Source organism: Quercus lobata, chromosome 4 (genome assembly GCF_001633185.2).
Source record: "Quercus lobata isolate SW786 chromosome 4, ValleyOak3.0 Primary Assembly, whole genome shotgun sequence".
Lineage (NCBI taxonomy): Eukaryota > Viridiplantae > Streptophyta > Magnoliopsida > Fagales > Fagaceae > Quercus > Quercus lobata.
This window is the reverse complement of record NC_044907.1, coordinates 79,643,581-79,668,570: the sequence shown is the minus strand read 5'-3', so window position 1 is coordinate 79,668,570 and position 24,990 is coordinate 79,643,581. Positions and strand designations below refer to the sequence as shown.

The 24,990-nt window shown below is 33.3% G+C and overlaps 2 protein-coding genes across 3 annotated transcripts in view; both read right to left on the bottom strand.

Moving 5' to 3' along the window:
• Positions 1-693: 693 nt before the first annotated feature.
• On the bottom strand, positions 694-8,158 carry LOC115987453. 2 transcript variants are annotated; one of them, XM_031110995.1, is made up of 4 exons: positions 8,126-8,158; positions 6,035-7,365; positions 3,198-3,419; positions 694-1,907 (listed from the first exon to the last, which is right to left on the bottom strand). In XM_031110995.1, exons 2-4 carry the CDS (start codon positions 7,325-7,327, stop codon positions 951-953), a joined length of 2,472 nt encoding a protein of 823 aa, XP_030966855.1. In that variant the 5' UTR covers positions 7,328-7,365; positions 8,126-8,158; the 3' UTR covers positions 694-950. The 2 variants fall into 2 exon arrangements, with proteins under 2 accessions (XP_030966855.1, XP_030966856.1); XM_031110996.1 differs by lacking the exon at positions 8,126-8,158 and having other exon boundaries at positions 6,035-7,490.
• Positions 8,159-13,189: 5,031 nt separating this feature from the next.
• Positions 13,190-24,990, bottom strand: part of LOC115986994 (probable RNA helicase SDE3) — a 58,510-nt gene continuing 46,709 nt past the window's right edge. The window contains exons 2-4 of the mRNA XM_031110431.1: positions 15,482-16,158; positions 14,789-15,010; positions 13,190-14,353 (exon numbers count right to left, since the gene is read on the bottom strand). Of these exons, the coding sequence (XP_030966291.1) occupies positions 13,364-14,353; positions 14,789-15,010; positions 15,482-16,120 (1,851 nt within the window). The 5' untranslated portion in view covers positions 16,121-16,158 and the 3' untranslated portion in view covers positions 13,190-13,363. The remainder of the gene's footprint in view (positions 14,354-14,788; positions 15,011-15,481; positions 16,159-24,990) is intronic.

The following is a 24,990-nucleotide window of genomic DNA, read 5'->3' as shown; positions in this document are numbered from 1 at the left end:
ACAAATTTTTTCACAATTTTAAAGAAGGAAAATTGTGATTAATGAAACATTACTTTCACATGGAATCACGAGGTCCAAGACTGACATCATTTTTATTATACATCAATTATAACCTGTTAACTTAGTAGCAAGAACTCTTGATAATTGATATTGATAAAGGGGAAAAAAGGGAGAGATGTGAAGGCTGTAGCATATAGTGTTTGGGTAGCAATAGGTTTTTCTACCATGGGATTTCTGAGTGTAGAAATATGTATGTTCTAACCAATGCATATTGGGGGCTATTTGGCTACTCATGTACCAAAAGATAGGCTGCGGTCCAGATTTGAGAGGCGCGTAGAGTTTCTTTTCCTCAAAATTTGGGCCATCTCTATTTGAACTCCAAGTTGGGCTAATTAGGCATTTAAATGGGCCTTCGTGGCTACATCACATGGTATATAAAGGGGCTGAGATTTCATTCAACTGTTTTTTTTTTTTTTTTTGGATGGGGTATAAAAACAATTTCATACCCGGCATTACCTGGAATCTAAACGAAATTCGATAGTCAAACATAATATCACCTGAAATTCATTAGAGCTATTGCTTTTGCTTCATGATTCACATAATGAACTAAAAAAAAAACCAATACCATGAGAACATGAATGAAGTATAGATAGAAAGGAAAGTATTAGTCCCTGGAATCAAGAGATAAAACTAAACATGTCATTTACAATAGATAGAAAGAGAGAAGGAAATAAAATTAAATTTTTACATAGAAGGTCTTTGCAAACACACACACACACACAAAACTCAGATGACAAAGCAAGAAAAGCACACACACACACAGGTAGATACTAAGGTGGCAACATTTATACAAGTGCATACTGCATATTGCTGTACACGAAAGAACAGTTGAAAACATGAAATTCAATAGAATGACTCAGAGCTATTTAGTATTCATAGATGCCCTTTGACTATTGCTCAAAGCCAACCAGCTCTGTGATGAACATTGGATTGAGGATTTGATATGGCCCGACTTCACAAAGTCTCTCAAAATATGACTTCCTCAATCCATATTTCCTTGCCATGTCAGAGCGGACCCAACGTGAACAGTTTCCAGGTTTACCAGTAACAATAACAGATGTATTCTCATTAGCAAAATTGGCCAAAGCTATTGTTGCTTCCGGCTCTGTGGTTGATGAGGCATCCACTAGAAAAATATGACTAAAATGTCCGGCAGCTATACCTTGATTGTGTAGTCGAAAGCTACTCACAAAAGTTGACAGAATTATCCTGAATTTCTGAAGTTTTTGGAGTGGAGGACATGCAAAACATTCATCTTTTATAGGACATGAGCGCAGAATGTCAATGGGTACCCCATCTATCTCTCGAAATGCAGCATTGGCCCGAAACATATCTGACTCTCGAATCACCTCCCTCAAACTTCTCATTAGCATATCACATGTGCGGTTTATAGGTGCACATATAAGAATTCTGTTCTCTTTAGAGGTTTTATAAATTTCAATTACTGCCTTACAAACAACCACTCCTGTTCTTGTTGATACTTTTTCTTCAGGTAAATACCTTTGCGCATCAGTGCCAATAAGCGGGCCCCCAAGAAGATAAGGTGGTGAGCCCTGAAAGCTTAGGATCCGACGCACTGCATCGAATTCATTTGTATTAAGTCCATCATAGGTTTCAAGCAGAGCTGGTGGGTTAAGAATATTCTTCCGAGGGACGCATTCAGGAAAAAGGAAGTTGTGTGATGAAGGATCTAATGCAGCTTGAATTGCTTGATGAGCCCTTTTTAGACAAACTCTGTTAAATGAGAAGCTGATGTCATATTTGCGATTTGGATGATGCTGTGAATGAAAATCATCTCCAAATTCAACTAATACACGCCTGCTTTTCACCACACGATGGATAAAACCCTGCTTACCATTTAGACTATTAGTGTTGTAGATATGATCATAAGATGAAAAAAAGATATTCATAAGCACTCTGACTGGATATATAAATTCAAATACAATTAGTACAATGGGCATACAATTCTGCATAATGCTATTAATTGAAATTATGAGGTCTCTTTTTTGGTTTTGTTTTTCTGGCTTTTTTCCTTTGTATGAAAAATCACCCTGAGATTTTGGGCGTTTTGGAATTGACTCTTTCATCTTTATATAATTAACTAGATATAGCTGTTCAAGAGTTTTCCATTGTGGACGTAGGTTTTCAGGCCACCAATGTATCCATCCTCCAACCAAAGTAGGCATCCTCTGGTCATTAGAGCAGCCATCCTCTTGAAGTGACTGTCTCATGCATTCCTTCAACCTTTGTTCCATTCCACATTGTGCCTGGTCCATTCTACATCATAAATCAAGTTGTATTCAAGATTTCACCTTGAGTTTGAGGGGATATTAAAGATACTTGTCCAGGTTGAATATGCCTTTACAACTTGTAGTATTGCACTACACTTAAAGATTAGTCTATGGTTAGCCTAGGTCTAGTCTCTCAATAGGCTCATTGTATGATATGGATCTCAACAGTAAAGATGTAGCCACCCTCAAGGGTTTTCCCTTCTAGAAATAGGTTGTTAGGTTGAACCATGTTAATTCCTTAGTGCTTCTGCTTTTCCTCTCTCTCTCTCTTCTCTAACTCACTCTCAAATCACAATAATTTTAACTAATATTTATAAACTACTCAATAATTTTCTTATCCATTCAATATCACTTGAGGACACATCCTTGTTATAAATTTTGGCTCTTCAAGGGGCACATTTTTGCATCGACGTAACCAAATATCCTTGCTGCAAAGTAGAAAAGCTCAATAACCTGTAACCTCCTCTGGATTTCTCAAGTGAACCTGGGATACAACAAGGATAGGGGAGCGGGTCAAGCAGATTTTCCTGATATGCCAGATTACTATAGGATGATTTGTGGGGGGGTTTGGCTGCTCACTCATCAGTTATGCAAGACCAAACTAATCAAATGGTCAGATTAGCAAACTGTGTCACTAGGTTGAGGATTGGCCAGCTATATAAGAGTTAAAGTCAGGTGCACTTCAGGTTAGTAAAGAAAGATTCAAAAAATGATGTATCAAAATACCATAATACTTGACCAGTTTAAACTCAAAGAAAAACAAGTTATCTAAACATATACTCAAGACGATGACAAGCAAAATTATATGACTTGATCAAGTATGTGTTAATTGAAGAGTAAGCTTACCTGAAATGGCTCAACCTTTTTATCCGAAGGTCGTGCACGGACCACGTCCCTTGATAAAAGGAAAGGCCGCCTCCCAGGAATAGAATCAATCTCAAATTCTACAAAGATTTTATCCTCCTCCTCACCACTTCCTTTAGAATGTTTTGATTTCTTTGATTTTTTATGAAGTGCTGCTTCCTCCAACTTCAATGTCACTTTCTTCATTAGGAACTCACTCCATTTCTAGTTCCAATAAAAGCCCAAAGTTATTACAAGCCAGAATGCAAAAGCATAGAGTATTCCAACAATCATAGCATGTTACTATACATACCACTTGAGATTGTCAAAGAAGCCAAAATATATTTATAATTTAAAATGTACGATGGATATTTGCAAATAACAATGTAAAAGAGGTGCCGAAATGGGATCCAAAACAAAGATAAATTTAAGAAACTTTAGAATAGTTGCTTTGTTCCTATGAAAGGTTTTAATATAATGACTTGGTTCATTTACATTGCTACTCACACTCATTTAAACGGGATTTTTAGGAATAAAGTAGAAAGATTCTTATTAATTCTAGGAACCCGCTACTATCCATTTTATATCAAAATAGATGATTTTTTTATTATTATTTATTTGTTTATGCCATGAGTCTTGTAGCTGAACTAGTTGGCACCCCTAATATTTCCAATGGAGACATCTAGAGTTTAAATTCCCATTAAATTATCAACAAAAAAGAATTTATATTTATTTGTTTATGATGCTCTCAGTTCAAATATTATTGTTGAGGGAGAAAAATAAGAAAGTAATTATTTGATACACCTGTAATTGGATACCCCTTTAACAAGTAGACTAGTGTTTCCAACTGAGCAAATAAAAATTTAATTGCTAAACAAAATTTATCATCAACAACAAATTCATCTTAAAAACAATAGAAAAATATGATTTCACTTTTTTTAATCATAATCTAGAAGTTGATCTTGTGAATGCACAGAAGTATCTCATTTGAATGCTATAACAAACAGAACAAAATCATTTCAATAGAACATGGAGCAAATTGGAAGATCGATTCAGTAGATGCATAAAAAAATTCCCTGATCACCTCTGTACAGGTCCAGGACTTATCTGACTGAACCAATTTCAAGTATAGGCCTTCTTCCAGTCAAAAATTATGAAAGATTTGAAATGAAATCCTAAGTGTATATATGATCAACACAACCAATTTAAATTTACTTCCATTCCTATCTGAAAATGCAGAGACCTATTTGAAAATAGTAAAAAGAAATTTCTTACAGCATTTAAAGGCATATTTCTCCATTGATTAGCAGAATATAAAGTTTTGCCAACCAAGAAGCAGAATGCTGTATAATTGATGCTATCCACAACTAAATCAGTTTTAGCCACAAAGTCACACAATATATTGAGCTACTGCATAAACTTCATATGTGCTTCAGGAAAAAAATTTGATTTTCTTTTACTGACAGGAGTATGATCCCTTCACTCTCACACACACCATGGAAAGCACTGCATGTGGGAAACGCCCACAACTCAACTAAAACCCAATTAAAGAAGAGGATGACCAGAGTGAGACTACCATTTACATTATAAACCAGAAATACATTATACTGTTATTGACTCAGGTCAGCTATCCTAGCATAGTTGAGATGTCCACTTCAAAGTTCAATTCAATCTAATTTCAAAGGTGCTTGCATCATTTCTTTTTTATAATGAATATGCTTGCATCATTTCTCCTTGTCTCTAGTAAGAGAGAGTTCCCAATTGGCTTTTCATGAAATCTTTTCTATTGCAGAGTGTGTGTTGAAAGTTTAGGAGGCATTAAACCACAGCAAACAAGGCAAAGGAACTCATTTGCAACCCAAAACTAAAACTGTATTACTTCTTTCTTTTTTTTGGGATAGGTTAAACGGTACAAATTCACATAGATAACAAAAATTGTTTTGAATTGAAGGCAATATGCACACAAATTATAGAGATCAAACGAGATATGTTTAGAATTCAGCTTCTCAACCCCACTGATTTGCATCCCGGTATTTTTCAAACATATTTCTTTCAATTTTTTCTATATTACTGATGTATAAATGTTTATCAATATTGTTTGAAATGAAGTTCGTAAAATAGTATCACGAAATTTTATCAGATAGTTTATAACTACATCAGTTAAACCTGACCCAAACCCAACCCACTTTAGCTCTAGTTATTTTTATACTGCAGTGTAGTGCTAAATACTAAGCAGGATCAGGTCTCAGCCCATGACTTTGTACCAGCTTAGCATATTTTCATTTTGAAATATCCAATGTGTTTCGATGGAGTGGAAGGAATCAGGGGTGTTTTTAACCTTATTTCGATTTTCTTTAAGGGGAGGGGGAAGGGTTTTAAACCTCTCATTTTAATTCCCCCAAACTGGAGGAGTTGGAGGGAAGGGGTTTCCACTTATTTTAAGAAAAAGAATTATCAAATTATATCTATTTCTTAATTAAATTGAGCAAAATAGGGTACACTATCAAATTATCCTCAGTTTCCCATTTTAAGGTTTAAAACATCCAAACAAAAGGAAGGGTTCCCCTACCCTATCCTCCCCTCTTTTCTTTCCCCATACCCCCTACTCCCCTCTTCCTCCAAACTTCCAAACGTGTTGTTTGTCTCTACAAATACTCTCACCAATAGGACTTACCAAACGTACCTATATAATTTTGCTTGTATGCCATTCGATAACAAAATAATCATGAATTAGGAAAAATTTACTAAGCAATTCTCCAAAAACTAGATTTCAAAGAAGATATTACACAAATTGGTATAATATACCAAGTAAAATTTTGTAGACGGAGTAGTTAACTTACCTCCAAGTAGTAATCCTCAGCATATAACAGAGCAGCAAAATAAGCCTTATAAGTTGAAGGAGATAAAGACTGCTTCAGAACTGGAGGTGCAATGTCTTCCTTGATTAGATCTTTGATATCCTCAGGAATAGCATATATGGGTGCACCCTTTTCACACACATAAGTTGTCTTGCTTTCTTCATTTGTTACATTATTGGGAGCTGTATGCAGAATTAGCTTAAAAACTGGTGTTTGCTTAGTGGAATACAGAGGTGGCCCAGAGGAAGAAGGAGGTGGCTTGGATGAATATGGGACCGCTGAAGGTGAAGATTGAGGTGGTTTATAGGAAGTTGGAGAAGAAGAAGCTGATGGGGGTTCAGTGGTCTTGGGGAAATATGCATATGATATGGAAGAATCAACTGGAGTTTTAAGGGATGATGGAGATGGACTAGAAGACAAGGGAGGTGGTTTTGATGAAGATTGGGATAGGTTTGAGGAATCTGCAGGTTGTCTAGAGGAAAATGTAGGTGGCAATGGATTTGAACTGTTGGAAGAAAATGTAGGTGGCAATTGAGATAGATGGTAAAGCCAAAGGTTATTGGATGATGCAGATGGTTTAGATGGAGATTGAAGTGGTGTAGAAGAAATTGTAGGTGGGACTGGACTTGAAACTTTAGAACTGTGAGAAACTTCATTAGTTATGCTTTGGAAAGAACTCTGAACATGTTGTGGCTTGACTGTCACTGAGCTGCTTGTCAATGAAGATTGGGGTATGTTAGAGGAAGATGGAGATGGTTTAGATGGAGATTGAAGTGGTCTAGAAGAAATTGTAGGTGGGCCTGGATTTGAAATTTTAGAACTGTGAGAAACTTCATTAGCTACGCTTTGGGAAGAACTCTGAACATGTTGTGGCTTGACTGTAACTGAGCTGCTTATCAATGAAGATTCGGGTATGTTTGAGGAAGATGGAGATGGTTTGGATGGAGATTGAAGTGGTGTACAAGACAATGTGGGTTGTTTAGAAGAGAATATAGGTAGCAATGGACCTGATTCTTTTGAATTCTGAGAAATTTGGCCAGTCCTTTGGGATGAACTCTGAACATGTTGTGGTTTGACAGTCACTGGATCTACTACAACTTCGATTGGATAAGATGAAGAAGCACTTGGATGTGACTCCGGAGGTGGTTCGTATACTAAATCATTGTTCCCAGCAGAAGGGCTACTACTAGAATGAGACCCCAGAAATAGTTTTCTAAGGAAAGATTTCATGAAACAAAGGATGCATGGGAAGATTTTAAGAATAAACCTAGACATATTGCTTGTCCTCTCGAGATCAAACCTGTCTCAGGTTGCTGAGAAAATGAGGACCACGTCTCAGAATGTAAAAGATGGAATTCGCAACTCAAAATAAAAATCTGAGTAAGCTTACCAAAAGGCTATTGTTAATATAAGTCTAGGCACAAAACTCTTTTCACAAAGCTTGGCATGACTTGTTAATAAAAATGGTGTCAGTATTGGCTATAATAAAAATGAAGCTGTTCTAACCACAGCAAGCAATATCAACAGTTGTTAAAAAAAGAAAAAAAAAAAAAATCTTGTTACCTACAATACTCTTGTTTCATCTTGTTCAAAACTTCTAAAATTCTAAATTATTTTAAAAATTTGCTAAATTTTATTAGTAATAAAAGAAAGAATCGAAATGATGATTTAGGATGTACAGCAATAAGCAGATGATACATAAGAATAAGACATACAAACATGAAATACCAAACTTGCAAAAATTGGAAATTATTTTTGTTTTGAGAGACTGAGTGAGGGTTTGTTGGTTTTGATCTACAAAAGTAGAAGGTTAGCAAAGAAAATGTGGAATCTCATAGATCATCATGGCTCTGATCTACAAAAGACAAACCGATAAACACACACAAGTGAAGTGAAGTGAAAGATCAGACAACCAAGAAGCTGGTTACTTTCTTTACTATATCAACCATATTTTTCCCTAGCTGCCAAACAGACCAAAAAGATCATTGAAATTCTGAGAAAGTGAGTACAACGTAGATCAGAGAATTGTAATTAAGCATGTTAGAATGATTATAGACAGAGTAGAAGACCCACCTGGATTCTAGATCACAAACTGTCTGAATTCTGGTTCTCAACTGCAATCACATAAAACTTTGCAGATTCATTCATATAATAAAGTTGACGAAACCTTTCAGCAAAGAAAAAAAAAGTTGACGAAACCTGTAAATTCCAAAAATCCTTTACGTGCACTACCCCCGGCTTGCCGTGTCAGCAAGTGGGTCCAGAGGTAGTAGTTCTCATCTGACTCGGCAAGATTTAGTAAAGTACAACTACCAACGTGGCAATCCAAACCAAGGAAAACAGTGTCGTATCCATCTTTTTCATAACTTTTATGACAACTTTTATCATAACTTGATAACTTAATCAATTACGGCAATGAATACTTTCAAATAAGCTGACCATTTTTTTTATTCGTTACTCACGTCCAAATACCAATCACCTTAAAGTTTTAGTAAAGGTTGTGTCCCTAATTTTTTTTTCTCAGTCTAGTACTAGTCCACTAACTTTGGAACATGGGAAACCTGGCTGAGTTGTATGATAAGAGTGTCCGAGGTTATGGCCTTTTTGGCTCTTTTGTGTTTGTAAAGACTTAAGAGTGAAGTAGCTATACCCTATACGTGATTGTTTGGATTTGAAATTGGTGATGGCTTCATTTGTTTGAATAGCAATTCAATTAAATAATTTTCCAAGTAGCATAAATTTAAGATAAGGGCAGAAGGATTTTTTAAGGGTACACCTCACAAAAGATAGGTTCCTAAATTTTTTAAAATAATTGCAATCGCACTAATCTATATCTATATATTACTAAAAACTGAAATGTAGCATTTAATATTACTACGCTCAAGTTAAGCCACATCAGCTGCTATGTCATTACCATTCTTTTTCCTAAATTTGTCCTACAATTTAAAATTAGTTTTCCTAAATTTAAAAATATTAATAAAAAGAAAATAATTCCCAACCCTTTGTATTCCACGGTTACAAATTTATATGACAACCCTTTATGTTTCACGGTTACAATTTCAAATAGCAACTCTTTGTGTTTCACAGTTACAATATCAAATGGCAACCCTTCAGCTTCCTAACGCCAGACTTTGGCTTTCTAACTCCTTCATCTCTTCCTCTCCTCACACTATATTAATAAAGCTAGATGATTCAGTTCAGGTATCTCTAAATCCCAGTTGCTCTTAACCTCTATTCTTGTGACTGTCCTGCATAATAGTTCAATGTAATGATTAGATTAATAGTATTGTTCTTCTTTATTGCTGTTTTTTTTTTTTTTTTTTTTTTTTTTTTTTTTTTAAATAATTTTGTTACTACCTCTTTTGTGTTGTGGGTATTTGTATTGATATATGATTGTTTGTTTCTAAGTTTAAAATTGATTTGGTTTTTTTTTATTATTATTATTTTTTTTAATGTTTGAGACAGTGGTAACATTATTGGTTTATATTGTGTTATCTGTGTGATAGAGTTTTAGTAGTTGAAAAATTGAATGATAGAATTTTAGTAGTATCTATGCTTGCAGAAATTCAATTGAATAGTGTAATCTATGCCTATAGAAATTCAATTTGCTAAAGTATTTTAGTAGTTAACAAATTGAATTATAGAGTTTAAAATTCAATACTATACTCAAAACATATACTTCTCCTTTTTTTTGGTCTCTTCATTCAAGTGAATCTCTCCTTCATCATTGGAATCAATTTAAAATTCCTTCTATTAGCTTTGATTGTACTCTTGGCTATATCATAAAACGCTGTTTTTTTTATTTTATTTTTTTTTATAGTAATTATTGTCATTTTTGTTGTTGTTGAATCAAAATAAGATTATGCTAGATCTGTATAATTAGTAGTTGTTGCATCTTCATCATTATCACAAGTTTAAGATAGAGATTACTCTCATCAATAGTTGCTACGTCTTCTTCATTGCCAAACTTGATCATCTAGCCAAACTGCTTGCTTCTTCAGTTTTTTTTTTTAATCTTTTATTTTGCCTACAACATTGTCGTAATCGGTTGTCTCTTTAATGACATGTTCTGTCTCCATTGCTATATATATATATATATTATTTTGTAGGATCCAAGCAAGAAAGAGTTTAAGATGCTTGTTGTGTTATTCTCTCAAATTTTTTACAGCATGAACAACTTGTGGTATTGAAGGAATTACTGAATATTTTATATCAATAGTTATTTGTTAATAGGTGTTTGACAACTTTAGAATATGAAAAGTTTTAGGTTAAATGGGTAACAACTTTAATTTTATTAATTTTTGCTTTCTAAATTACTAATTGTGATTTATCATGTTAAATTGGTAGTTTATTTGTATATTAATCAGCTATAATGTTGTAATGTTATTTATTTCTTCTTTCTAATTTATGAGGTTTGATTCAAATAATTTTGAATAAGTCCTCTGAAATCGAATTCAATACAAAAGAAATTTTGTTAGAGACTTTGTAAGGCTAAGGGGAGCTCGAAGATAATATAAGTTTTGGCCTCATATAATATACTTATATTGTGAGCTTCAGGTGCTACAAGTAGTATTGTAGCAACTTATATATGAAACTCTAGATGTAACACAAATAGCTAAGAATAACGACATTCATTAATAATTTTTTTTTTAATTTAAATGGTATTTTGCATAATTGCTTAGTATTCATTAGATTTCATTTTTAGTAATTTTCCTATGCATCGCATGAGTTAGCGACTAGTATAATTAAAACAAAATTACGTTTTTTTCCAAAACTATCCCATTGTGTAGTTGAAAAATATTTTGGAAAAAAAATAAATTGGAAAATTTAAATCTACCCAAAAAATACAACTCTCAGTATCACATCCATATTTCTTCCAAATCTCTTTAATTTTAATTCCTAGACCTAAACTAGGTGGTGACTCCATTTACACCTTCCATCATGGTCCACCTTAGGCCAAGGTGTACTTCCTGAAGAAGAGGACCTGTCGCGGGCGCTTGCGCTCACAGATTGTAAGTTGAAAATAGCAAGGACCGAATTGATTGCTATCAAAATGTAGGGACCAAATTGTCTGTGACCTCAAAATGTAGGGACTGAAACAGTGTTTTTGCCTAAAATTATTTCATGGCAAGAATACAATCAAAGTTTCATACAAAAATGATCAAATGTGTTTCACTAAAATAAATTAATGGTACAATATGTGAAGACAATACCAATGAGTTAAGGATATCCAAGGAACATGGAGATTTATTAAGGGACGTCCATGTGGTTTCAACAAATGAATAAGGGAAACGTGAGGGAAGTAATGAAGTCCCATTTACCTCACGCGATTATATCATCAAACCTATAATTAGATATGTTAATTTGATAAGTGAACCCTCAATTTGACATGAAAACATTAAAAACACAGAAAGCCTCACATTGACCGAAATTCAAATCTTAGCGATTTTAATTCTTTTATTAATCCCAAACCTATGATTTTTTTATTTATTTTTTTTTAGCCTAATTGGTGTTACCAACCCTAGTTGGCTGTCCCAATTACACATTTCATTATCCAATTTGGATAAACCCTTACCGAATTGAAAAACCCTATTTTTTTTATAATAAGCTAATACTTAAAAATTTATTGTTTATTAAATCCATTATTCCGGTAAAAAGTTATGACCAAATTGAGAGTACAATTTTTTAATTAGTACCCTTGATTACATTCTTGAACAATTAATTTAATGGATCGTTTGCCAAAATACAACACCCCCAATTTAAGCATAAAACCCTAATCATAATATGTAAAATCTATAATAATTTGTTAATCTAATGCCTTTTTTTTTAAATTTTTTTTAATATCAATTGGTGGTTTCAATCTCCAATTTGGATTGTTAATTTTATGATTAATTAATCAATTAATTGAAATTAAATTTAGTTGTAACATAGAAACCCCTAAATCATGGCTTAAACCTAACCCTAACTTAAACACTTCTCAAATTCGAAGCAAAATAATAGGATTTAAGTAAAATTGACATAAAATATGAAAAAAAAAAGGGTTGATTACTAATTGGGAGTGTTTAATTGAAAGAACCAAAATATGAAAAAAGAAAAGAAAAATGAAAAAGAAAAAGAACCTTTTAAGATTTCAGTGAGGTTCGCCAGAATCCAGCTATGGTAGCTCAAGGAGGGAAAGGGATGTCTGGGTTGATATCAATGTAGGCTAACCAGCCCTTGGTTTATGGTCTTTTGGTGCTTGGTTGAAAATTCGTCATTCTCCGATGAATATTTGGCATAGACACTCCCGAGAGTGAGAAAGGGCTCTAGGATTTTCTACTAGCATCGTTGGTGCTAATTCTGTGACCTAGTCTCTTTCATAGAAAGGATCTACCATGTTAATTACGTACATAATGTATTTGAATTTTTCATTCTTTTTTTTTTTTTTTCCATAGGATTTTCAATTTTGCTTTATAAATAATAGAGGGAAATTTGTGCGTGATCAACTAAACAAGCAGATATAGTTGTGAGCTTACCACTTGGGGATGGGATCCATTCTAATTTGTCAGCTCCAAAGGTGGGATTGAGATGGTTGCTTTTGATTCAGGTGACAGTGTGTTGCCATGAGATCAACTACATTGTTATGTCTGATGGAAACGATACATTCGAACAAGGCTGAGGCATGAATGATGAATGTATTCAAGTATGGGATTTAGGGGTTTTGCCAAATTCTGACTGAGCTCCCTTTGCCTTACAAATAGCATGCACTGCTTTCAAGTAGACGTTTGGTCTTGCAAAACCCCTTCCAAGTGTATAAAGATTAAAGAGTTAGGGCTGGCTTGAAGAGTGAGGAAATATATATATATATATATTTATATATATTTTAAATGCGTTTCCTTCAGCAACCTGAAACAGACCTCATCATTTTCAGCAGTTAACTGTCACCCAGATTTGCTAATAAAGTTGTATTCATTTTAACAGTTCTCCCTAAGCCTAAAATCCCCATAGGCTTTTGGCTTGCATATCCTTTGAATATTAAGATAGTATCTTCTCTGATTGGAGATAACAGACATGACATTGTTAGGCACGACAGTGCTATGAGAACTTGAATGAAGTACAGATAGGTAAGTATTAGTCTCTCTGCTCCGGAATTGAGAGGTAAGACTAATCATAAACTGCAAAGAACTATTACAATAGATAGAAAGAAGGAAATAAAAGTAAAATTTTACATAGGTGGCAAAGTAGAGAAGAAAAAAAAAACCAACAAAACCTTATGTAGATACTAAGGTGGCAACATTTGCTGTTCATAAAAGAACAGTTGAAACATGAAATTCAATAAAATGACATGGAGCTATGGTTGCCATCTGGCTGTTGCTCCCAGTCATCCAGCTCTGTGATGAACATTGGATTAAGGTTTTTATATGGCTCCCGTTCACAAAGTCTTTCAAAATATGACTTCCTCAATCCATAATTCCTAGCCATGTTAGAGCGGACCCAACCTGAATGGTTTCTGGGTGCACCGGTAACAATAACAGATGTATTCTCATTAGCAAAATTAGCCAAAGCTATTGCTGCCTCCGGCTCTGTGGTTGATGAGGCATCCACTAGAAAAATATGACTAAAATGTCCAGCAGCTATGCCTTCGTTGTATAGTCGAAAGCTACTCACATAAGTTGACAAAATTATCTTGAATTCCTGAAGTTCTGTGAGTGGGGGACATTCAAAACATTCATCTTTTACAGGACATGAGCGCAGAATGTCACTGGGTACTCCATCCATCTCTCTAAATGCAGCATTGGCTCTAAACATATCTGACTCTGGAATCACCTCCATCAACCTTGTCATTAGCGCATCGCATGTGTGGTTTATAGGTGCACATATAAGAACCCGATTCTCTTCAGAGGTTTTATATATTTCAATTACAGCTTCACAAACAACCACCCCTGTTCTTGCTGATGCTTTTAGTTCAGGTACATACCTTTCCACTTCAGTGCCAATGAGCGGGCCCACAAGAAGATAAGGTGGAGAGCCCGGATAGCTTAGAATCCGACGAACTGCACGGAACTCATCTATATTAAGTTCATGATAGGCATCAAACACAGGTGGGTTAACATTGTTCTTCCAAGAGACACATTCAGGAAAGATGAAGTTCTGGGATGAAGTTTCTATTGCAGTATCAACAGCTTGATGAGCCCTTTTCAGACAAACTCTGTTGAATGAGAAGCTGATGTCATATTTGCGATTTCGATGATGCTGCGAATGAAAATCGTCTCCAAATTCAACTAAAATGCAATTGCTTTTCACCACGCGATAGATAAAACCCTGCTTAATATTTATACTGTTAGTGTTGTAGGTAAGATCATAAGATGAACAAATGATGCTCATATGCACTTTGACTAGATATGTAAATTCAACTACAGTAGTGCAGTGGAAATACAATTCTACATAATTCTGATAATATGAAATATTTGAGAAATGAAATTTAACAAATGGTATAAAAAGCCTCAGCATAACCTTAGTCGAGGCCGGTTATGCAAGACTAACCTCATCAAATGGTCAAATTAGCTGAATGTGTTACTGGGTTGATTAGCTACAGTTTAGTTTTAAAAGATTCACAAAATGCTGCACAGAAATAATATAATTCCTGACCAGTTTAAACTCAAAGTAAAACAAGAAGTCTATACATAAAACTCAAAATTATCTCTAGCAAAATTCTGTGATTTAATCAAGTATGAGTTAATTGAAGAATAAGCTTACCTGAAAGGTCTCAACCTCTTTATCCGAAGGTTGAGCATAGACCATGTCCCTTGATAAAAGGAATGGCCGCCTCTGAGGAACAGAATCAATCTCAAATGCTACAAAGATTTTATCATCCTTCTCATCACTTCCATCAGAATATTTATGCTCGTTTTTTTCCTTATAAACTGTTGCTTTCTCCAACTTCAAAGTCACTTTCTCCAATAGGAAATCAGTCCATTTCTAGTTCCAATAAAAGCATAAAGTTACTACAAGCCAGAGAGCAAAAGCATATAGAGTATTCCATCATTCACAACGTTTTAATATACTGAACACTTTTTTTTTTTTTTTTAATTTTTTTATGAAACTATGCTGACCACTTAAGACCATCAGAGAAGCAAAACATTATAATTTATAATGTAAGATAGATATCTGCAAATGATAAATGTCAATTGCTCCCTCAAAAGATCTCCTTGTGATTTAAAAGAGGTGTCCAAATGGGAGACTGAAGAAAGATAAATTTAAGAATGGTTTCTTTGTGATATAAAAAAAAAAAAAGAATGGTTTCTTTGTTCACCAAAAACAAGATTTCAAAGAAGATAGTACACAAATTGGTATAATATACCAAATTAAATTTTCTTGACATAGTAGTTAACTTACACACATCAGTATAATTTATCAAATTAAATTTTCTTGACAAAGTCGATAACTTACCTCCAAGTAGTAATCCTCGGCATATAACAGAGCAGCAAAAAAAGCCTTATAAGTTGAAGGAGATAAAGGCTGTTTCAGAACTTGAGGCACAATGTCTCTCTTGATCTGACCTTCGATATCCTCAGGAATAGCATATAAGGGTGTACCCTTTTCATACATATAACTCATCTTCCCTTCTTCATTTGTTACATTATTGGGAGCTGTATGCAGAATTGGCTTAAAAGCTGGAGGCTGCTTAGTGGAAGTCTGACGAAGCCCCAAGGTAGATGAATTTGGGACCACTGAAGGTGAAGATTGAGGTAGTTTTTTGGAAGTTGGAGAAGAAGAAGCTGATGGGGGTTCGGTGGTCTTAAGGACAGATGCATATGATCTAGAAGAAGCAACTGGAGGTTTAAGGGATGGTGGAGATGGTGATAGGTTTGTGGAAGATGTGGATGGTCTAGAAGAAAATGTATGTGGCAATGGATTTGAACTTTTAGAACTGGGTGGTTTAGGTGGAGACTGAAGTGGTGTAGAAGAAAATGTGGGTTGGTTTACATGTTGTGGCTTGTCTTTCTCGGAATTACTTTTCCCCGAAGACTCATTCGAAGATTTCAAGAACCCAGAGACTAGTTCGAAGATTTGACTAAGAAACCCCATATTGTGTGTCCTTTCGCGATCAGTCCCCTCTTTGGTTGCTGAGAAAATAAGGCCAACGTCTCAAAATGTGAAACATGAAATCTCAATTCAAAACGAAAATCTGACTAAGCTGACCACAAGTTATTGTTTTATTAACATGTCTACGGTACAACGTTCTTCACATATGTTGATGTGATTGGCGTATAATAAAAATGTTGTAATCACAGTAAGTTATGTTAACAGTTCTGAAAAATGTTGTATATATTTTGTTTTATCAAGTTCAAAACTTTAAAAATTCTATATATATATATATATATATACCAAACATGAAAAAATAAACACACAGGTGAAGTGAAAGATCAGACAACCAAGAGGCTCGTTTCTTTCTTTGCTATATCAACCCATATTTTTCCTTAGCTACCCAACAGACCAAAAAGATGATTGAGAATCTGAGAAAGTGAGTAGAATGTATATCAAAGAATTGTACTTGAGCATGTTAGAATGATTGTAGACAGAGTAGAAGACCCACCTGGGATTCTAGAGCAAAAAAAGACTTGACTGTGAATTCTGGTTCTCAACTGCAATTAATCACAATAGACTTAGCCGATTCTTATAATAAAGTTGACGAAAGCTGTAAATTCCAAAAATATTTTACGTGCATCACCCCTGGCTTGCTACGTCAGAAAATAAGTCCAGTGTAGTAGGTCTCATCTAACATGGCAAGATTAAGTAAAGTTAGTACCACTACCCAACATAGCAATCTAAACCAAGGAAAAGGGTACCGACCACCTTGAAGTTTTAGTAAAGGTTGTCCCTATATATATATATATATATATATATATTTTCAGTCTAGTACTAGTCGAATAACTTTGGAACATGGGAAAGCTAGATGAGGGGCCTTTTGGCTCGTTGGGGTTTGTAAAAACTTAAGAGTGAAGAGTTTTTTTTTTTTTTTTTTTTGGGTAGAAACGGAAAAGTCTTATCTATATATATAATAATAGGTGAAGCAGAGAGAAAATCCAATTAGATTTCAATTGGATTCTCAATTTTGCGCCACTTGTCCTAACCAAAACTCAAAAAAAAATTTAATTAGATTATAAATTTGACTTCAATTTTGTGTCATGTATCTTATCTAAATTTTCTAATTGTTGTGCCCAAATAAATGATGCATTAACATTTAACACAGAAGCCAATAAAACCACAATAATAATGCTCATTGGCCTAAGCAAAAACATCTTACTTGCACACTTTCATGGAGATTATAAATTGGACTCCAATTTTGTGTCATGTATCTTATCTAAATTTTCTAATTTTTGTGCCCAAATAAATGATGCATTAACATTTAACACGGAAGCCAAGAAAACCACAATAATAATACTCATTGGCCTAAGCAAGAACATCTCATCTGCACACTTTTATGGGTGATCTCAATAGAGTCTGGAGCTCTTCTAATCCCACAACCAGAACCAAGGAGTCCAACGAGAAAGACTATAAAAGTAAAACATCATCTCCTCCTAATTCCATATCTTCATCCCATGTCTCCTCCTCTCTCAACCTCTACCAACTAGATCCACACACTGCCCTTTCCTCCTCCTTACAGATTTTTTAGAGCAAGGCCGAGTTCAAACACAATGTTCAATCCCACTCTTCCTTGCTTCACACTCTCATACATTAGCGCTTCATTGGCGCCTCCAAGAAGATTCCAAGCTCAATGATTAGTTCTTATTTTTTAATAGTTTTTAGTGTGTCTGAATTAAGATTTTGTTAATTTGTTAAAAGTGACAAAAATATAATCATATATATTATATTAAGTTGAAGTTCAATTTTAGAATTCAAATTGAATCAAATTGATTTCTAATTGTAGTTTAATTTTGTGCTATGTGTCCAATTTGATTTTTAAATGTTGGTGTTAAGTTACTTCCATTCATAATGCTCAATGTGGAAATTGAATCTACTAAGATAAACATCTTATCATCACAATTGTTAATATTTCCGTGCGTAAGCACGGACTACATGCTAGTTTAAATAATAAAGACTTAAGAGTGAAGTCGCTATACCCTATACGTGGTTATTTGGATTTGAAATTGGTGATGGCTTCATTTGTTTAAAATTTAAATAGAAATTCAATTAAATTATTTTTCAAGTGGCATAAATTATGAGTAAGTATAGTACCACAAACTTTTCCACAATTTTACTACAACTTTCTTGTGAGGAAACTCGTGAGTGGTAGAAATAAAATAGTGAGTCTATGATTTCACCACTCACAAATCGCCACGTAGCAAAATTGTGACAAAGTTGTGGAAAAATTTGTGGCACTAAACTTATTCATAAATTAAAGGTAAAGGGACATCTCACAAAAGATAGGTTCCTAATTTAAAAATTAGTAAATTACCCGTGCGATGCACGAATAAGATTGTAATATTTTATATAAGATAGTTTTGGAGAATGATGTACATATATTATAGTATAATTGTTATAGAATTTTGTTAATAATGAATTCATCTCAAAATGCAACAACAAAAAAATTTGCCTGTAGGGGTTAGGCTAGCATGACAATAGTGGTTGCGCCTTGAATTCCTCTCCTTCTCTTTCTTACAAATGCTTTGTTAATATCAGGTCTTTTATTTTGGTAATAGTAAAAAAATGCATTACATTTAACAATCCATAATATTTTCGTGTCTCTCTATCTCTCCCTAGGGCCTTATCTGGTCAGTTATATTAGGTCTTAATTTTTTTTTTAAAATTTTGCTTTTGTTTTTAAAACTAAAACAGTGGGTATTTTAAAAGACACAAAGAAGAGAGAAATGTGTGGTGAAATTTCAAGAAATTAAGGAGATAATAGTAAAAATAAGTTAATGTAATCTTTTGGGTAACAGTAAAAAAAATTTAATGAAAAAAAGTGAAAAAAAATGCTAAATGCTAAATTAGAGCGCAACATGGCATAACCTCATGCACTCTCCTGCATAAAAGTATGTTGGTCTCAAGTTTTGCATAAAAAGTATAATTAAATTATGTTGGTCTCAAACTTAAACAATAAACTTAGTTTCTATAGTATTTTGATCTTCACTTTTTACATCAATAGGAATTGAGTAAGCAAGAAAAGTTTGAAAAGGATTCATAGAAATGAATATCTAAATAAACATAGATTTGCTATAATAAGTAAAATAAGTACATATTGTTAGCCACGATATTTTTTTTTTTAATTTTAAAAACTATATAAATTAGGAGCTAACAATAATTAAATGAAGTAACATTTACCGTAAAAAGATCACGTAAGGCATACCCTTGTTGCTCATGGATTTGATTGAATAAGCATATCATTGATTTTACCAATGAAATTCTACTTCAAGCCAAACCATGTAAATACTACAATAAGACTTAATGAAAAAAAATGGTATGCATCTAACTAAAAGTTTTTGTAGTCCTCTCTAGTTTCTACCATATGGTATACCAAAATTATCTTTGCATCATAGTTTATATGCCAAATATTTTTGGCTAAAATCCTATAAATTGTTTAGATTTTCAAAAGGGACAAATGCTTTAAGAATCTATGACTACAATATCTCAATTGTTTGTCAATATCTGAACTTATGATCATCTATATGCTTGTGATGGACCTAGCACTTTCATGCATTTGCTCATAAAAGATAATAATAATAATAACACGTACAATTCAAAGGCATCACAAACAGTTTGGTCCAACTTGCTGTGAATTTCTTAATTATTTGTAGGAGCATATCAAAAGTCATTGCAACAATTGGTTTTCATACCTAGTACCATAGCATCACTGACAACTCAAAATTTAGTATGAATATAGTTGAATGCAATATGACTATTAGTGACTATGTCATATCATATACAATTTGACATTTTCTGTAACACACCAAGAGAAGTACTCGTTATCTTAGAAGACAATCTTTCCAATGTGTAGCCCTTTGGTAAAATTGAATACCATCTTCAATTTGGGGAATCCTAATATACCACTCAAAATGAGAGAAATACAAACAGACAGACAAACAGAGACTAAAAATTTTTAGAAGAGGAAGAGAAAATAAAGTAGTGGGACTGTTGAGGTTAGATTATACATTTCCTTTTTTTTTTTTTTTTTTAGAGTGATTGTATATTTTTCTTAACTGTACATCTCCATTAGTTTACATAGGAGGGTTGAATTAAGACTTGAAAAATGAGTAGAAACGTTGGTTTTGTTAGATGGGATTACTGAATCCTGACTGCAAACTGTTGTTTTCAAAGAAGCTGAAGAGTGTGTGTAGTCTAAAGGGAAGCTTGTATGGAGGAAGAGAACTTCTAAATGAATTAGGATCTTGGCTTTTAAGTTTCATCTACACGTTGGGGAGGAGAAAGCGAGTTTGTAAGTGGGTTAGAGTCTAGGCTTTCTTCTACAAGTGAGAAAAGATAATGCCTAGGTCATAATATATAGGGGAATAAGTGGGTCTGGGCTTTTCACAAGGTTTGGTCTAATTTTCAATAGCAACCCACCTTTTAGATAACGGTAAAAAAAAAGAAGTTAACATGATCTTTTGGGTAATAGTAAAAAAAAAAACCTTGATGAAAAGAGGTAAAAAAAGAAAACTAAATGAAATATTTGAAGGCCACATGGTAGGACCTCATGCACTCCCACACGAGGTCTCTGCTCTATATATATTGATTTCAACCGCACTAAAATAATTAAAATAAGATTAAGCTTTGCCAAAACTATCCCATTATATAGTTGAAATATATTTTGGGAAAAAAAAAAAAAAAGGAGACAAGTAAATTAAACAATTTAAGTCTACCCAAAAAATACAGCTCTCAGTATCACATCAATATTTTTTCGAAATCTCTTCTATACTGGTATATGTGCCTATTGTCTTTAAGTTGTCCTAAAACTCTTAACCATCTGAACCTTTTATTTTTATTTTTATAATGAAGTGATTAAAATGCATTTAATGTTTTATTGAATAAAAATAATAAACTTTTAATTTATTTTATTAAAAATAAAGTCAAACTGTGCACATATATCCAAAAAAAAAAAAACACAAACAACCACAATGAAAGATTCATTTTCATTAAATTTCTCATAAATATCCTCTATTCAAATTGCATTAAATTTATTCTTCTCTTATTCATCATGACTATGTACACTATGAATTTCCCAATCTGTTTACTTCCCTATGCTCTATTGGTTTTGCCAATAAATATTTTCAAGAAACAAATGTTATAGCTAGTATCAACTAAATTTGACTTGTATCCAATATGCTAATGCATTGCCCCAAAGTTTTTCTTGCATCAATCAAAGAAATAAGGGAAATGTTAACCAATGCCCTTAGGGCATTAGTTTATGAGATATTTTTAGAAACATTTTATTGGGAGAATAATAAAACAATAATTGTTGTTGATAACTTTTTATATTTCCCATGAAAGTTATGTCAAAACTTCCCTATTATGGTTTGTTAACAGATGCCCTTAAGGCAATTGTTAATATGACCCAAAACTTTCCTATTAACAATTGCCTTAAGGGCATCTATTAACATGACCAAAAAAATAAATCAACAATATCTATATTTTCATGTGCCCTTTGGTGTATATCCTATAAATTTTGTTTCATATTTAATGTAGGGTTGAATTTATTCAACTATGTGTTGGCTTTATTCCGTGCCAAATTTGCTTGTAATTCAGCATTTAGAAACCCTGTATTTAGGTGGGAATAATGTAAGGGTTGTGTGTGAGAGAGTGTGAAGAATTGATCAAGAGTATGCAAAAAAAGGTGACTCGCGACTGGACCTCGCGACTGACTCATGAGTGGTGACTCCCCAGAATTTGTCACATGTGTGGAGAATGTAGGAAGTTGAAGGGTCAGAACAACTGGATCACTACAAGACAAAAAGTACAATCTAGCCATTTTGTTATCTGGAGAATGGAACTCATGACTCATCCCAATCGCATGTTACTCGCTAGTGCGCCCTGTTTTGCAGAAAAATGACTTTTCACATTCTTTCTCATACCGTACTATAAATACCCTTATACCCACGAAATGTAGAGAGATTCTAGAGAGAATTTTAAGTGATAAACCCTAGAGAACAACAAGATTGATTCATCCACAATCTTATACATTTGATTCTCTAAATTCCTCTACTCTCACCCTCTCCAACGTCATACCCTTGAGAGGATCTTAAGCCAAATCCTTACCTCACCACATTTAGAGCAGTGAGAAGGTTATTGGTGTTTGGGAAGCAATTCAAGAGAGAACCAATTCATTTTGATTGATGCAATGAGCTAATTGCGGGATCCGGTAAGCTAGAGAAGACAAGGTTAGACGTAGCCCTGTTGAAGCAAGAAGCTTGGAGGGCTTAGGTGCATCGGGTAGATTAGGCTTGGAGGGTCTATTGCTATTCATGTATCCCAATTGATTTCCTAGTGGATCATTTTATCATTTGGAGGACAGCAGAGAGGTTTGTCGCTGAGTTCTTCGGTTTCCTTTTTAATAACACGTGCCAGTGTTATCTTACGTTTGCTTCTCTCTGTCCCTTACTCTTTACTTTTAATAACTGCTGTGTTGTGATTAAATTATGGTTTAGAGTAGTTTGCATGTTTGGGTATAGCTTATATTTATCATTCCACACATATATTGTTTGAGTATAAGCTTGTGTCGGTTATTTGTAATTGGGGGTCTAAACATTCACTAGTGTTTTACACACTAAGTGAGCTTTCATTTAAAACTTATTAACTTTCTCTTTTTTATAAAACTAGTTGATGTTGCCATGATGTGCATGTGTGTTATAAATATATATATATATATATATATATTTTTTTTTTTAAGTTAATAAGAAACTATTTTTATTGCTCATATATAATACTTATTATATATTATAATATTTGGATAATTAATTTCAATTATATTACATGTCATTCAAAAGAAAGGAAGTATAAATTGTTATGCTTAATATAATTAAAAATATAAACATATTTCTTAAGTAAATAGACAAATATTTAATTATTTTCACTAATTTAATCACAAAATTAGTTTTTTATATTATCGATAGCATGCTTTCCTTTAATTTATTTATTTTTTATGTTTTTGTTTGATTTTGTTTTAATTGTAATAAAAGTAACAAAACTCAAGCAAGAATATTATATTCATAATCAATTCTTTCTCATATAAATTTTCAAAAGATAACTATAAAAATTTCTTTTATGTAAATCATTTGTGCACCACCTATAATTAATAAGTGAAAATAAATGAATTTACCGTTATTGAACTCTTCTTAATGACATAACACAAGTTTTAGCTATTGCAGTATTGATTAGTTCATTTTATTTTATTTCATATTACATGTCACCAAAAGAAGTTAAAATATGAAAAATTGTTGAGCAAATATCACATTCCCTATTTTATATTTCAATTTTTTAATTTTAAAATTAAATATAAAAAAAATGCGATTTTACTGAGAGAGAGAGAGTGAGACGTATTAGTTCTTTGGATATAAATAAATACTCCCCCCGTTTCACTTTGTTTGTCCTCTATTCTATTTTGAGATGTCCCAAAATATTGTCCTGTTTCTAAAAATAAAATTTATTAATTTACTGATGTTCCTATTATACCCCTATTAATTTACTAATTCAATTTTTTAATAAATTTATTTAAGAGTAGTTTTGGAAATTTATACATTTTTAAAAGGTAGACAAGACAATAAATGATGTTCCCTTAAAAAGTTTGACTTTTCAAACAGGACAAACAAAGTGGGACGGAGGGAGTAGTGTATCACCTATAGATAATTAATACATATAAATAAATCAATATACCTATTAACTCATGAAAATGAATTATTACTTTAACATAAATGCAAAAGTTTTATGAGGTGAAATGTTAAATTTAGATACTTATATTTTTCTTCTAAAAAAATGTGCCACATGGCCAAATAGGAAACTATCATAGCAAAAGTTCATATTAACTGTAAAAATAAATAGGTGCAAGATAATGATTGAGTTTTCCAGCCTTCACCAAATCAGTATTGGCTGTGCTACGTATATATATAATACGTGTTTGAATTATAAACTACAAGACGATAAAGTTACAGATAGAAGAAGTCTATCTTTGACAGTTGTTCTTATCACCAGCCTGATTGTTATTTGCACAACTCTCTTGAGTTTTGGAATTCAAAGACTCCTCTTTATCACAACTAGCTTGGATTCATATTTTGGAGTTGTTTTTGATCTTATCCTTAACACACCCCCTCAAGCTCAACTATATAGGGACAACATTGAGCTTGGAATGGGGCAATGCAAACTTAGAGAAAGACAGGGGCTTGGTGAAGATGTCTGCCAATTGATCTTTACGAGAGAGGAATCAAATGGTAACAAATTTGACAGCAACCATATCCCAAACAAAATGAAAATCAATTTCTATATGCTTTGTGCAAGCATGGAAAACAAGATTGGAGGAAAAATAAGTGGCCCCAATGTTATCACACCACAAAACAGGACAGGTAGAAACAAATGCACCAAGTTCAGACAAAAGAGAGCATAACCACTTGACTTTAGCAGCAGTGTTGGCAAGGGCCTTGTACTCAGCCTCTATACTGGATCAGGCCCCAGTGGCTTGCTTTTTACAACCCCAAGAAATTAGATTAACATCCAAAAAAAAAAAAAAAAAAAAATACAAAAATCACTAATGGAGTGACGATCATCACGATATCCAGCCCAATCTGCCTCCAAGAAGGCTTGAAGAGAATGAGTGTAAGAGTGATATATTTGAAGACCAAAACAAATGGTCTGTTTTAGATAGCGAAGAAGGCGCTTGACAAATTGCCAATTATCAGTTTTGGGGGCTGTGCTTAAATTGAGCAAGCTTGTTGACCATAAAGGATTTATCAGGACGTGTAAGAGCTAAGTAT